Here is a 14,287-nt window from a genome sequence, read left to right on the forward strand (position 1 = left end):
TCTGCTCTATTTTTGGGCATTATCAAAAATCTATTTAAAGATTATTGCATTTTGGAATTATTATTACAAGAGATTTCACATAAATACTTTGCTTTTGTTTCAAATATGAATGAGAAGAATTTTTTTTAAATACAAAAGAAAAAGTGGTGGTGTTAAACCAAACTTATTCACCAAAAAATAAAAATTAAATAGCTGAGGATAGTTGAACATAATTATCTATGGATGTTACAGATGATTAAAAAAATTAAAATTATGTTTGTTTAGTGTTAAAATTAGGCGGCATAGAATCCATACTATTTGATTTGTGTGTTCCAGAATTATTCTTATCTTCTATTGCAGCGTTAAAAAAATAATGTGTTGATATTGACATGTTTATGGGATGTTGTAGTTTAAAAAAGAATGAACTTTTTTTTGCTTTTGTTGTCATATTGAGCTAATCGGCATTGTTTTATGATAAGAGAGAATAAAAATCCAAGTTCTTGGCGAACACATATGAAAGAATGTTTGTTGGTTTGTTTGTGTGTATAGTTTGGTTGTTAGTAAGTTAAGTTCTTTGGTAGGCCAACACAGCAGCTCAAAATGAGATAACTATGAGGACATACACATTTTTCTTACTTTGAATGTAATTTTTTTCTTATTATTCTTGTTGTATTTATAGATTGATTGACGATTGTTGGATTGATGATGAGGAGGTGACGACGACGACGACCATGGGCCACATTTTAATGGTTGATGAACTGTTGTTGTTTGTGTCGGTGTTTTTTATTTAGCCGCTATTTGTTGGCCTGCTGCCCTCGCAGCTTCTTCCTTTCTACGCTGTTTTTCTCGCATCAACTCGGCATCTCTGTAATGAGAAAAGAAAAAGGCGAGCAAATATAAATAAGTATGTCGATTTCAAAGGTAAGGAAAACAAGAATGAGAGCATGTGTTGTATATATTATAATCGTATATGGATAGTGGAAGGGCTTCTTGGGAAGTTGCAGACTATAAACTCAAATTGGTCCATGAAACAAATAGTTTCATCTGTTAAACCATTATTGTATGATACTTTTAAACCATTATTGTATGATACTTTTAAACCATTATTGTATGATACTGGTAAACTTATTTTGAGTCGCTCAAATGAAATGGAAGTCGTTATGGAAATAAATAAATATCCCCCCTTTACTGCTCTACTTATTTTTTGTTTACAAACAAATATTGATATGTATACATACATACATATGGGGGAAAATATAACAACATGGATGATTTCACTTTTAATTAATCAACAAAATACTGCGTAATTGAATACTGTCATTATCTACCCATTACAAAAATTAATAAGAAATTGAAACAAAAAATTAATTTCTAGGTTATGAAAAGCACCGAACTTTTAAGAATAATATAAAAACGGAAGAGGAGATCTGTTAGTATATATACATTTTAATTTTTATTGTTACAATTTACCTTTGTTTGCGTTGTTCGACGGTTAAATTGTCAGTACGTTTGCCTTTGTTGATTTCTTGTTGTTTCTTTTGGTTTTTAGCACGAGCAAGTTCACGTTGATTTCCTCCTATAAATTAAAAACGAAATAAAGAAAAAGTACAATAAAAATAAATTAGATATTACAAGAACATATAATACATAATAACGTTTGTATGTATTAATGTATATACACATGCAGCTAGTATGTAAATAAAGAAAAACGGGATGTAATAGGAAGCAATGCAGACAGCCATTCAGTCATATGAGATGTTTGTCCACATCTCATATGACCGTGTGTCTGTGGCCACCAACACAAAATATGATATCATTTCTTTATATTTTAGTTATTACAATAAAGAAATAACACCTTTTTTTACTTGAGAAAAAAGAAAATTGGTTCACTTTTTTGAATTTACAAAAACAATTTTTAAGGCACACACACTTATCTACATCTATACAAATTCTACAAAATTCCAATTTTATACGATTGTTTTTCTTCTACTTACGAGTCATGGTTATTTGTGTGTTTTAGTTTTTATTTTGTTTAAAAAAGGGATAATTATATTAACTACTTCCTCCTGGACTCTTTTCTAACGCGTGGCCTAAACGCTGCTCAAATTTTTTGGGAACTTTTCACCAATTTAAAATATCTGTGAATATATCACGACTAGTTCTCGATTTTTCCAAAAATTTTTTGCCAAACAGAACAAAGTTGATGATGCTGATTGATTGAAGGCGTCAATGGGATTATTCTATTTCACTACGTTGGCTATAGTTGTAAAGTGACGGCGTCAAAAATACAATTAGACATTATAGAGGATGATACTTTAGTAAGGGCGTAAAATATATATGATAAAATAGGGAAGAAATAATAATTTAATAAATATTTATATTCTAAATTATCAATTAATCCTTAGAAAATATTATAAATGATAATTCTGCATTCAAATCTATTAACGAAACGTATTTCATTAACAAAATAGTAATTGCAGTAATAATGGAAGACGTCTAACTTCAAGGGTCCATTAAATGGTAACGTCAGTGCAGCCAACATTAATGCTTTTCAATATTGGCCGTGTTTACACCTATCTAAAGAATAGAAATATTTTTTACGTTGACAAATACAAAATCAAATATGAAAAGTTTTTGAAAGAATTAATACTATACAAGTGCTTGGATCAATGAATCCATTGGGTTTTAAGTTCAAGAATATATTGCTACGCACTCCGAACTCTTTTAAGGCTATGTTTTGTGATTATGATGCCAATAACACAGGCGATGCTAATCAAATCAATTGTGGACCGCCTGTACCTAGAAGGATGAGTAAATATAATTACAACTTAAATAATATTCCTGTGTTCTTCAGTCATGTGGAAAATTGATAAATATCTAACTTCTTGGATTTGCTTTAAATGGGTAAGGGTTAAGCATTTCGAAGCATGGACTTCACGATATAATTTTTTTGCATTTCAGTTAAAAGTCTATAAAAGCCATATTTTTGTGTTGGATATACATTGAGAGAATATCATATTTTAAATTTCGCAAGGAATGTGGATTCAAGTCCATTCGATCCATTCAACTAAAGATACTGTTGTGTTGATCCAGAAGAAGATATATCATCATCTCAATTATGATTGCCGGTAAGTGGACATAGAAATTAATTAAATCCAGAAATGCTATGTTGGGTAAACATTACAAAACAAAAAATCAGTCCGACTAAAGTTTTACTAAAATGTTTAAATCAAAACTTGTATAAAGGAATAAGGGAAAACACTTACTAAATAATATAGAATTGTGTTATGTCTAGAGGAAATAAAATATAAATGCCGATTTTAAAATAATATCATACGTTATTAAAAAAATCAATTACATTTTCAATTATGTATTATCAGGGTAAATGATTTTAATTTACAACATTGATTAAACACTCGATTCAGAAGTACATCTTACATATTTTTTCTTACATAAAACCCTTCAAATAAAATCTGATGGAAGTGTATATGAGATCTATTACGAAATCTAAACTATGCAAACTTATCGTACATCATCGTACATCAGTATGTTACCTAAATATTCGCAAAGACACCCTTCTCAATCTGGAAGGAAATATATAAGGGAGATATATGTAAATCAGAACCGATTTTCATAATTCGTGCTTTGTCTAACGGACAGACATGCGTTAATCGACTTAAAAAGTGATTCTATGAATATCCTCGTTCCCTCTTCATTTTTTTTCAAAGAGACGTAATACTCTACCAAAGTGTGGTGTAGGAAATTAAACTGGTATCTAGATAACAATTTGCATTCCATTTGCCTTTCTGTAATTATAAAAACTTTTTTTTATAGACTCAGACCAATATTTAGAGTAAAGGAATTTCAGAGGATTTTATACAAAACCTTTTTTAACCCTCTCAAATTTTTCGAGATATTCGCATGCTCCTAATAAAAATATATGTTGATAAAAAAGTGTGAATCGCTTGACCCTGTCACATTTTAAATTTTATTTGCATTCATATAAATTAGGTAATAAATTTATGAAAATTATGGTAGCCTTTAAATTAACTATTATTAAATCAAATTATGGCACATTAGTGTTTAATAGCATATCATTAAATAGGCGAGCCAATTAAAAAAATAGATGTTTTTTCAACGATAAGTTTGTTTTAAAAACTATAATCAGAAGATTAGTAATAATATGACATTTTAAGGATTTTTTTGAATCTTAATGTCAATGAAATTGTTAATATGACTCCTTGTGAAAAACACATTTCAAGGTCATTGTACAAAAATCAAGTCTTCAAAAGTTAATGAGAAGTTTTTTATTTTAAACAATTTTTTTTTATGTTTTTAAAAATGAATATTAAAATAATTTATATTATAAGAACTTTCTTTATAAAATTGCCGTCAGTCTGGCCGGATGGTGGACACGATAACTCTCAAAGGGAATAACCGATTTCATCCAAATTTGACTCATTATTTTTTTTTCTTCCAAACTTAGTTCAAGTTCGAAGATGGGAAATATCGGCTCACTCCTTCTAGTACCTCCCACACAAAATGGACAAAATTTTGCTAAAAATTAATTTTATAATAACATGTAAACGGACTATCCGATTTTAATAAAACTTTGTACAACCTGGGACCCATTGGTCCACTCCTTCTAGTACCTCCCCCAAAAATGTTCAATATTTTTAAATCTAGGCGAATGGAATGCCCGGTGTGAACCAAACTTTGCACAACCCATTATATTTACGAAGTCTAGATTAAGTCCGAAGATGGGACCCACAAGTGGTCAAAAATTTCAATATTAGTAAATCCAATATCAGGCGAATGGAATATCTGATTTGAACCAAAGATTGCACAACGTATTATCTTTAACAAGCCTAGATCAAAAAGGGAAATGGGACTCATTGGTCCACTTCTTCGGGTAACTCCCCCACAAAGTGTCAACATTTTCAATATTTATAAATACTGTGTAATTCTGAAGACCTCCGCAAACCATAGGCTGAAGGTATATTTCTGTCGGCAAAACCGTCTGATACTTTTTTACTTGTTTTATTGATAATTTATTAACCTAAGGCCCTTTTCAATCCATTAAAATGCCCAGTTTATTACAAACCATGCAGACGATTCACATCAGTAGTTGCGTATTGTTACAAGTATTGTAAAACAGATGTCCAAACAAGCCAACAACAAATTATAAATTTCCGTTTAAATTGAAGAATTAATTGTAAAATTAAAAAAAACATATTTGTTTAGGTGAAATGAAAAATGTTGATAGATAAATGATAAAAATAGAAATCATTCACTGGAACGAAACACAATTAATTTACAATTATGAATTAAACTTTTGTGTGGTGGTTGGCGAGAGCGAAAGGTGTTAATTGCTTTCGGTTAAATGCTGTAATTATTTTTTGATAAGTTTTCGTTGAAATGTGTAATTAATTGGAAATTGTTGAATTGAATTATATCTATTAAATTGTATATGACTTGAATTGTATATATTTCATACCTATAGAATTTTAAAATGCCCTTTTTTATTCTATTCGAAAATTGTATATTAATGTTCTATTAGAATATATTTGTCTATTAAAAAATTTATTTAAGATTAATTTTTTGCTATTTTAGAATATAGAAAAATTATAATTCTCTTCACCCATTAATATTTTATGAGAATTCAAAATCTACTTAGAAATTGTATTTGTATATTAAGAAATCCCTATTGACCTTCTAATATAAACCATAAAGAGAATACCTATCGACCTGAGAAAGGTGTAAGAAAAAATAAAACCCACTCCATTGACCATTTATTAATCAAAGGCCACAACAGTCATTCAATTGAAGCATCATTGAAAATATTATGAACAAAAAACCAAACTAACTGCGGGAAAATACGCGCCTATGTCAATTGTGCTATGCTCGTGTTTCGTCTATTTGCGTTTGACAATTGAAATGGAAACGATTAAGTTGTTAAAAACAAATTAGTGAACGAATCAGGAAAAACTAACACAAAAACTCATCTATTGAAAATGAGCGTGGTTGTGGTGGGTGAATGCGTATGTAAATTTCATATAAACACGGCTACTCAATCACATACATTCACAAATTTACACTAACCAAAAAAATAAGGTCAATAGTCGAGGGTGGTGGTGGCTATAAGGTCTCGCTGCTGATGCGATGGTGTGTGTGTGTAATGCGCCAACATTGACTAAATGAAGGTGGCAAAGTGTTAATAATGCTCACTCAGGTGCTTTGGTGTTGAACGGGGAAAAAACAACAACTCCAACGAGCCAACCAAAAAAAAAAAAAACTGTTTCCTTTGGGGAAATGTGAAAATGTTTTCCAATGGCCTTTGTGTTGTGCATGTGTGTCGATGTATAAATGCCTGTGTGTGTGTAAGTTCAAACCTTTTCGGAATGTACGAATATTTTCACTTTGTTGTTTTTTCATTCGTTGGTCCGTTGAGAGCCAGAGCAGTGTTTTAATTTGTGCCCGTAAAGCAAATCTAACCAAGCATTACATCGCTTAAGTGCTGGAGCAAGGCACAACGTTGTATAGGTACCCTGTAGGGAAATGAACCAATTTTATACTAACTTTAAACTAATTTTAAAATAGTCACTACTAGTCCATTTATCGATTATTTTTCTTTGGACCAACTGACTATTTTTACATGGCGATGATCGCGGTAGTAGTCAGTAAATTTTCAACTGGTTACAAACTAGCTATTTTTGGCCGATTTATGGTTAGATTAAAAAAATGCAGATAGTCATCGGTCTAAAAGAGATTAATTTGTATGTAGAATTTTCGAAATTACTATTAGTTGGTATATGTTAATATAACTATTTACTAACTTAACTTGGCTAATTTGTAATTATACCAATACTGCAATGTTTGAATCTATGAAATAACGTTAGACAATATACAATTTCAGTTTAGAATTCAATATATTTTATTATAAATAGTTGGAAAATTATATACATAGGTGGAAAAATATGTCAAATAAATAATTCATCACAGAAAATTAATATAAATGACTGACTTATAGTTGTTTTTTGTATGCATATGTTGTGAAAATGAGGTTTTTTTTAATAATATGCAATGCTTTTTGGAGCTCTTTCTCTGGATCCACTGGAAGTGATCGCAGGGCGTCCATAAGGCACTCGAAAACATTTTGTAAATCTTTTAGGTAGGCTGATGAACACCTGAAATATAGTGAAATTAAAATACGAATTAGAATAGTTGGTTTTAATTTATATAATAAATTACTTACTTAAATTCATGCTGAGGCGTTTCACTGATTTTGGCGGGGACTTTATTGGATTACTTTGTTAGAAATTTTACAAATATTCTGTATATGCGCTACAAATTAAAAAAAATGTATCTATATTTACATATTCTTCTCTTTGCTTTTTACATAATTTTCTACGATGTGACTTGCTAGGTAACATTTCAATTATATTATTAAAACACTTACCAATTTATTTTTAATTTCACACTTACAGAGCACAATTACAATTAATTGCGATTTGCACGTCTTCACTCTCCGAACTTTCAAACAGAATGATTTTTCTTCATATTTGCATTCGGTGTTGTTGTGTGGAATGCAATTCTAACGGTTTCTTGTTTTGCGTGTGTTGTTTTTGGTGACATGAACATATTTTTGGTTTCAATGTGGTTGAGTCTTAGATGACTTTCTAGCTAATTTATAATCAGTTGATTAATAATTTCTTTATAACTAAACATTTTGTAAACTAGTTGATGAAAGTCCTACAGGGTATTCACATATGTACGGCTATACATGTGTGTATTGTGAATATGTCTGTATTGTACTATAGCTGTCCAAACCCAAGTGCCAAAGTAGGATACATTCATTAAATAAAAACTAATCAGGATCACTTTGGGTAAACTATTGGGATTCTATTGGCTTATCCAATTAGGTTATATTTTTTAGATTAAAAATATATCTTAGCAAGGACCATAATGTCTTATTATGAGTGTAGCCTTAAATCATAATATTTCTAGCAAACGAACATGAAGTTCGAAGATGCGGAATATCGCTCCACTCCTTCTGGTACCTCCTACACAAAATGATCAATATTGTACTAAAAATTAATTTCTAATATCATGCGATCGGACAATCCGATGGTTTAATTCCTACGCTCCGCCTATGGGCGTGGTTTAATTCCTACGCTCCGCCCATGGGCGTGGTTTATTTCACAATTATTTCTTAAGCTCTGCCCATGGGCGTGGTTTAATTTCTGAAGCTCCGTCCATGGGCGGACCATCCATTGCGATGATTTATTTTCAAATTATATTTATTAACATTTCTGCTGTCTATGAGTGCCCCATTTCTCCCACCTCTGTAACAATTTGCACTGAAATTACATAGAGTGGACAATTAATGGTGCACACTGGGTGAGTGTGTACGTGTATTTGTTGTTGTTGTTATTATTATTTTTTCACCAGTTTTGTGAAGTGAACAAAAGTGCTCAACGGTGTGTGGTGTACCCGACGTGTGTGTGTGTGGTTGTTTGTTCTGGCCATATTTGTCATATAAAAATTTAAATTGTTAACAAATTCATCAGTGATTGCTGGCCAACTAACGGGTGAACGTGTGTGTGGCCTTTTATAAAAGATAGAACGGTCGTGTTTCGATAAAACAAAACAACAAAAACTATTTTATAAAGTAGATCACCAGGACCTACATATATTCGATAGCTGTGTAAGAGTGTGTATTTGTGTTCATTTACATACATATATAGTATATAGTAAAATAAAAAGGACGCATTCAGTGGATAAAATATATATACGCATACAATAAAACACAAAAAAGCAATAAAATAATAGTTGTTGCTTCCGCGTGTGCAAAGTGTGTACAGGAAGAGTTCTGCTTGTGTAGTGTATAACGTGCTGTGCCCTGAATTTCCACAGGATATCCATAATGAAAAATGTGCTGTTGATTTTTGCCGTATCCTGTTGCCATTTGCTGGCTGTACAGGGATTATCGTGGAAGGATTTTGCCAAATTAAGACTTTTTACATTTGCCAACGGTGATGGTGGTCAACAGCAGCAGTCAGCACCACAACAACAGCAGCAGCAACAGGCACCCGGTGAGTATCAAGAATTGGAAGTTTCATTATTTTTTTAAATATTTTTTATGGCAAAGTATTTCTTTGTAGTTGAAAATTAAGTGTTTGGATATGTTATTACAAATGTGATCAGGCGACCACTACTAGAGTCGATCTACATATGTATTGTCTCATGTAAATTCGGTGGGGGCCAATGAAGATCTCTATTTTTTCGGGTAAATATTTAGGACCGCAAATGGAGCAAAAACTTTATTTTTTGGTTTTACTGATCAGTTAATATTTAGAGGGTAAAATTATTCAAAATTTTTGTGTAAATGTCCACTTCAAGAAAATATGAATCGGAAAAGATGCCAGGATAAGAAAGAGTAGCGAGATATTGCTCCACATTGCCCTCGGAATTTAGATCCGCAGAATGTTACAATGTCCGACTACACTCCTTCGCTCACTGGTTTATGTGAAAAGTTTAGATTAAATTGGATTTTTCGTTCATTTCGTATGGGTTTTAACATTTTTCAAAATGTTCACCTTTTTGAGAGGTAGTTTCTAGAAGGAATGGTCCTATGGTTCCCACGCAGTTGGATTGAAATACTTTTATTTAATTTTTTTCATTATCTTAATTCAGCAAAATGTTAATCATTTCGTGGGGGGCACCATACCCTGCCAGTTAGCGGTTTGCAATTTTTATTGAGTGAGCAAATTGTAGTAACAGTTTTAGTTTGTAACAAATTAGCTTCTCTTATGAAGATGACTGTCGAAGACAGCAAATTGAAAATAAAAATAAAAAATCAGAAATCATAATACAGCATTTTATTTAACCTTGAGCCGAACTAAATCCAAACAAGAAAAATAACAGAATTCTTCTAAATCAGATCTCTCATTAACTGCATCTCTCTCTCCCTCTCTCTTTAAATTTATTTCTATGCGAACACATATTTTATTTTTAAAAATAATTGAAAAAAGAAACAAATATCCGGTTCCTAGACAGTGTTATTTTCGCATTTTTACTAGTTTTAATCCCAAAAATAGTACACTCAATGACCCATGGCCTTTTATTATAGCAGGGCAAACGCACCAAACTTTTCAATTGCAAAACTTTAAATACAACAAAACAACAAAAAATGTTCTCTTTTTTTAAAGACCGACAGCAATTTCCATAATTATACCTACTTCTTTGAATTCTTTCATTCTTCCGCAAGGATACACGTGTATCCTTCACCAGTGGAGAGAGAGACATGTGTAAAGTAATTATTTTTTATTGGGCGTCCATTTGTTTTATTGGTAACTGTTACCAACTTGCAGCAATAATAACAACAACAATCAAAACAATCAACTACTACAACAAAACCAACAGAAATAACAACAATTGTGAGGGGAAAGGCAATTTGCCCAAAGGCTGTTTGTCGGTTTGAGTTGGTGTGTGTGTCTGTGTGAGAATGTATCGGCATGGAATTTCCTCAATGATTCTCCATGAAAATCTACTTAACAATTCATTAAATCGCGTGTACATTGTAATCGTATACACAAACAAACAATTCTTACACACACATACACGCACATGTAGTAGTTATGTAAAGCATATGCAAAAAAAAAATAACAGCAACAACTACAACAACAATATTTACACATGAATTATTAAACGGGAATTGACATGCGAATACCGGGATAAGCTGGAAAAGCCCAAAATGTCGAAGATTTCCATGAATTGCCGACATACACTTGCATGTATGTATTCATTTAGGTTTACATGTAGTTACATCAATTCCCCTGATTATTTGTGTGACATATTGATTGAAGCACAGGATATTGCAAACGCGTATTTAATTGTTTGTAATGAAGGCAAATAATTGTTTTCGTATTGGAATTATCCTAAAGGGCAACGGCGCGTGAATGAAAATGTACATAAATTTTATTTTTTGGAAGGAAATTGTTAAAATTTAAATGATATCGATTCTAGATAAAATGATTAAAAATATGTACAATGAAATGTGAAGCAGGTTTATATAAGGTTACAACTTAAAATATATAGTTAGAGATTATAAAAACTGGCATAGGGGAACTACCTATAATTAAGGGAGAACTCTTTTAAAAATCCATTTTTTTAATATGAACCTACGACTTCTGAAGAACTTCTGACATATTGTGTCAGCATGTTTCTCAAACTTTAAACGCATTTTTAAATTTGTTCCAAATTTTAACACGTTATTCTGTGCCTACATTGCTATCTTAAATGTAATATGCCAAAATCTTCCTTATTTTCCAACTTGGGTTGTGTTCAAATATAGGGAGTTTTCCAAAAATCGAATTGATACCTTACACAACCACCACCAATGATACCTTACACAACCACCACTGAGCTCTAAGCTTCTGCGTTTCTATATTCCGAGTCTGGGTAATATTTCACGATATTTGCACTCTCTTCGCCGATTAGAGATCAAAAACCCCTCTGCGGCATCTTTTCCGAACCGTGTTTTCGCCGCAGTAAAACATTTTTCCATAAGATTCAAATTTTGTTATTTTACACCAAAAGTTTTGATTCATTTGAACCGCCTAATATTAACCGGTCATACAAAATAGTTGATCTGATTGCCTTCCCCATGGAAAATTTGTGATTTTCGACTTACAATTGTGGCGTGTAGAGCGACTAGACAAAAATACAATTTTCGGTCCATTTCTTCGCAAAAATTCTGCGAAAGATCTACGGGCCGTCGAATGAATCAAGATACAATACAAGAACATCGACATAGTCAGTCGTATAAAAGCGATCCTACTGATGGTTCAGGCAGAAGGAGGAGTTTTTGGTCCATTTCATCCCCTTAATATTAAGGGGATGAAATCATTAGCAAAAGGGGTCTTTTTTGGCGAGAACCCATCCTACATACAAAATTTCGTAACGATTGATCCATAACTGTGGTCTGTATCGTGTTTCCAAACTATAATGGACAGACGGACACAAATGTATACATCGACACAGCTAGTGAGATATGACGATCGGTATACTTAAAGTTGAGTCTAGGACTAATGTTTCGCGGCGTTACAAACTCTTGGGGATGCATTTTACGACCACTAATTTGAGACGTTCCAGGTCCTTGCAGAAACTACTCTATACTTGAACATCAAGTTTTGTCATAATAAATTAATAAATGAGCAATATTCCTCGTAATTCGATATAAATTCGTAAATAGCCTCAAAAAGTGATTAGTATATGCTTAATAATAACTATGAGTCCACCATTTTGATTTCTAAATGTACAGATGCCCTGTTGCTGAATGTGGTATAGGGTAGACTCTTGCAGTTTCTATCTTGAATAGGGTAGTTATAAACACCTGTGGCTACTGAACCTCTACAATGTCCTCTGATAAGCCTTTTAATACTTGAATATCCGATAAAGATAGTGTAAATTGTAGATTCCCTTCCACTTAGTAAAATAGTTAAAATCATTTATAGCCATCAGTTATAGCTTTTCAATAGATTACATGTTCCCCTATTTTCCAAATTTTATTTCCAGTTTTAACACGACAACTAATATCGGGTACCATAAACCCTTATATTGTAACAACAACAACATCCTATTGTATTTGTGTACCGGCTGGATCGTGTCCAAACCCGTTGCCGACACCACCCACAGATGGTAGTGGTCAAATTGATATACGTATCGTAAATACGGTAAGTCGCATAAATTTCTCGCTCGCCTTAAAATAGATTTAATAGTCACATAAATTCCCATTAAACTCGGCTGCTGCAGGGAGCGACAGCTGCACCAACAACAGCACCATTCACTTGCAGTTATGGCTTATCCGTCTGTTGTCAGGCCGGATCATATCAATGTGGTCATAGTTATCCACCACCACCCAATAGTTTGTCAGCTAGTGCTGGACAGGCTTCGTTTGGTGAATATCCATGGCAGGCGGCGTTATTAACAACCGGGGAGGTATATTTGGGATCGGGAGCTTTAATATCCGCACAGCATGTACTTACTGTGGCCCATAAGGTGGCAAATTTAGCGTAAGTATTATTCCGTTGGGTTTTACAATTTACAACGGATTCTTGTACTTATTTCGTTTGCTTTTTTTGCAGAATCACCTCCTATAAGGTACGCATTGGCGAATGGGATGCCGCCAGTACAAATGAGCCCATACCAGCACAGGATGTTATGGTCGCCAATGTTTTCATTCACCCCAACTACAACAAAGACAATCTCCAAAACGATGTGGCCCTTCTGAAATTAGCCACACCAGTTTCGCTGACAAGCAAATCAACCGTGGGCACCATTTGCCTGCCCACAACAACGTTTGTGGGTCAACGTTGTTATGTTGCGGGTTGGGGTAAAAACGATTTTGGTCCCACCGGTGCCTATCAGGCCATACAGCGTGAAGTTGATGTGCCGCTAATACCGAATGCCGATTGTCAAACGGCATTGCGTCAAACACGCTTGGGGTCGAGCTTTGTGCTGGACAATGCAAGTTTCATATGTGCCGGCGGTGAGGCGGGCAAGGATGCGTGTACGGTAAGTGTTGCAAGGACAACATTATGGTTGGGGAATAGTCAAATTATGTCAAGACACACATATTTGGGTGTTAGTGAGATTGTGTGTGTGTTTGTGCGATATTCACTGTTTATGTTTTGCTTTCCTTTTTTAAAGGGTGACGGCGGCTCTCCACTGGTATGCCAAAGTAATGGCATTTGGTATGTGGTCGGTATGGTGGCTTGGGGCATTGGTTGTGCCACAGCAGGTGTACCCGGTGTTTATGTTAATGTGGCCACATATTTACCATGGATACAAACAATGATGGCTGCATAGTTTCCGTGATGAGTACGGACCATTAAACAGCGACTACCAACTCGAAGGACTACGCACAGCAGTGAAAATAAACTAACAGTTCAATGACTGTTAAGGCTGGTATTTAGGAGTACATTAAATTGTTTGACCCCATGTGGTGTTTTCGTTTAACTTATATTATGTGTTAGCTTCTTTCCTCATTTATGTATTTTTTATAATATTAAATGTAATTGTAGTTAATTTAAAAAAAATTTTAAAACTATTGTAAATTTATATTTTTTATAAATTAAAATAAAATATAAATAAAAAAAATCTTCTATAAGTTTCTGTTAATAAAATGCGTCATAAATTATTTGAAGGACTGCAGGTTGGGAATCCCTTTTAGAACTTTTGTAGATAGAGGACCTACCTATACAGGCCCTTCTTTTTACGACCATCTGTAAGTCTACTGTTTTCG

At 33.1% G+C, this 14,287-nt stretch overlaps 2 protein-coding genes across 2 annotated transcripts; one reads left to right on the top strand and one right to left on the bottom strand.

The window, feature by feature from the left end:
• Positions 1–727: 727 nt before the first annotated feature.
• Positions 728–1,983, bottom strand: LOC133336068 (putative SERF-like protein). Its single transcript, XM_061544365.1, has 3 exons — positions 1,974–1,983; positions 1,450–1,555; positions 728–844 (listed from the first exon to the last, which is right to left on the bottom strand). Exons 1-3 carry the CDS (start codon positions 1,978–1,980, stop codon positions 763–765), a joined length of 195 nt encoding a protein of 64 aa, XP_061400349.1. The 5' UTR covers positions 1,981–1,983; the 3' UTR covers positions 728–762.
• Positions 1,984–8,905: 6,922 nt separating this feature from the next.
• Positions 8,906–13,856, top strand: LOC133336120 (phenoloxidase-activating factor 2). The gene is made up of 5 exons (XM_061544417.1): positions 8,906–9,074; positions 12,559–12,720; positions 12,806–13,055; positions 13,128–13,557; positions 13,693–13,856. Exons 1-5 carry the CDS (start codon positions 8,906–8,908, stop codon positions 13,849–13,851), a joined length of 1,170 nt encoding a protein of 389 aa, XP_061400401.1. The 3' UTR covers positions 13,852–13,856.
• Positions 13,857–14,287: the final 431 nt, after the last annotated feature.

The sequence above is a fragment of the Musca vetustissima genome, unplaced genomic scaffold (genome assembly GCF_032173495.1).
Source record: "Musca vetustissima isolate MV318-11 ecotype Yass unplaced genomic scaffold, APGP_CSIRO_Mvet_v1 utg744, whole genome shotgun sequence".
NCBI classification, from domain to species: Eukaryota; Metazoa; Arthropoda; class Insecta; order Diptera; family Muscidae; genus Musca; species Musca vetustissima.

Coding starts and splice junctions, on each gene's coding strand:
- LOC133336068 (XM_061544365.1), bottom strand. Junction 845..1,449: donor GTCGAACAACGCAAACAAAG/GTAAATTGTAAC, acceptor TTCTCATTACAG/AGATGCCGAGTTGATGCGAG.
- LOC133336120 (XM_061544417.1), top strand. CDS start 8,906: ATGAAAAATGTGCTGTTGATTTTTGCCGTATCCTGTTGCCATTTGCTG. Junction 9,075..12,558: donor GCAGCAGCAACAGGCACCCG/GTGAGTATCAAG, acceptor TTTTATTTCCAG/TTTTAACACGACAACTAATA. Junction 12,721..12,805: donor ACGTATCGTAAATACGGTAA/GTCGCATAAATT, acceptor AGGGAGCGACAG/CTGCACCAACAACAGCACCA.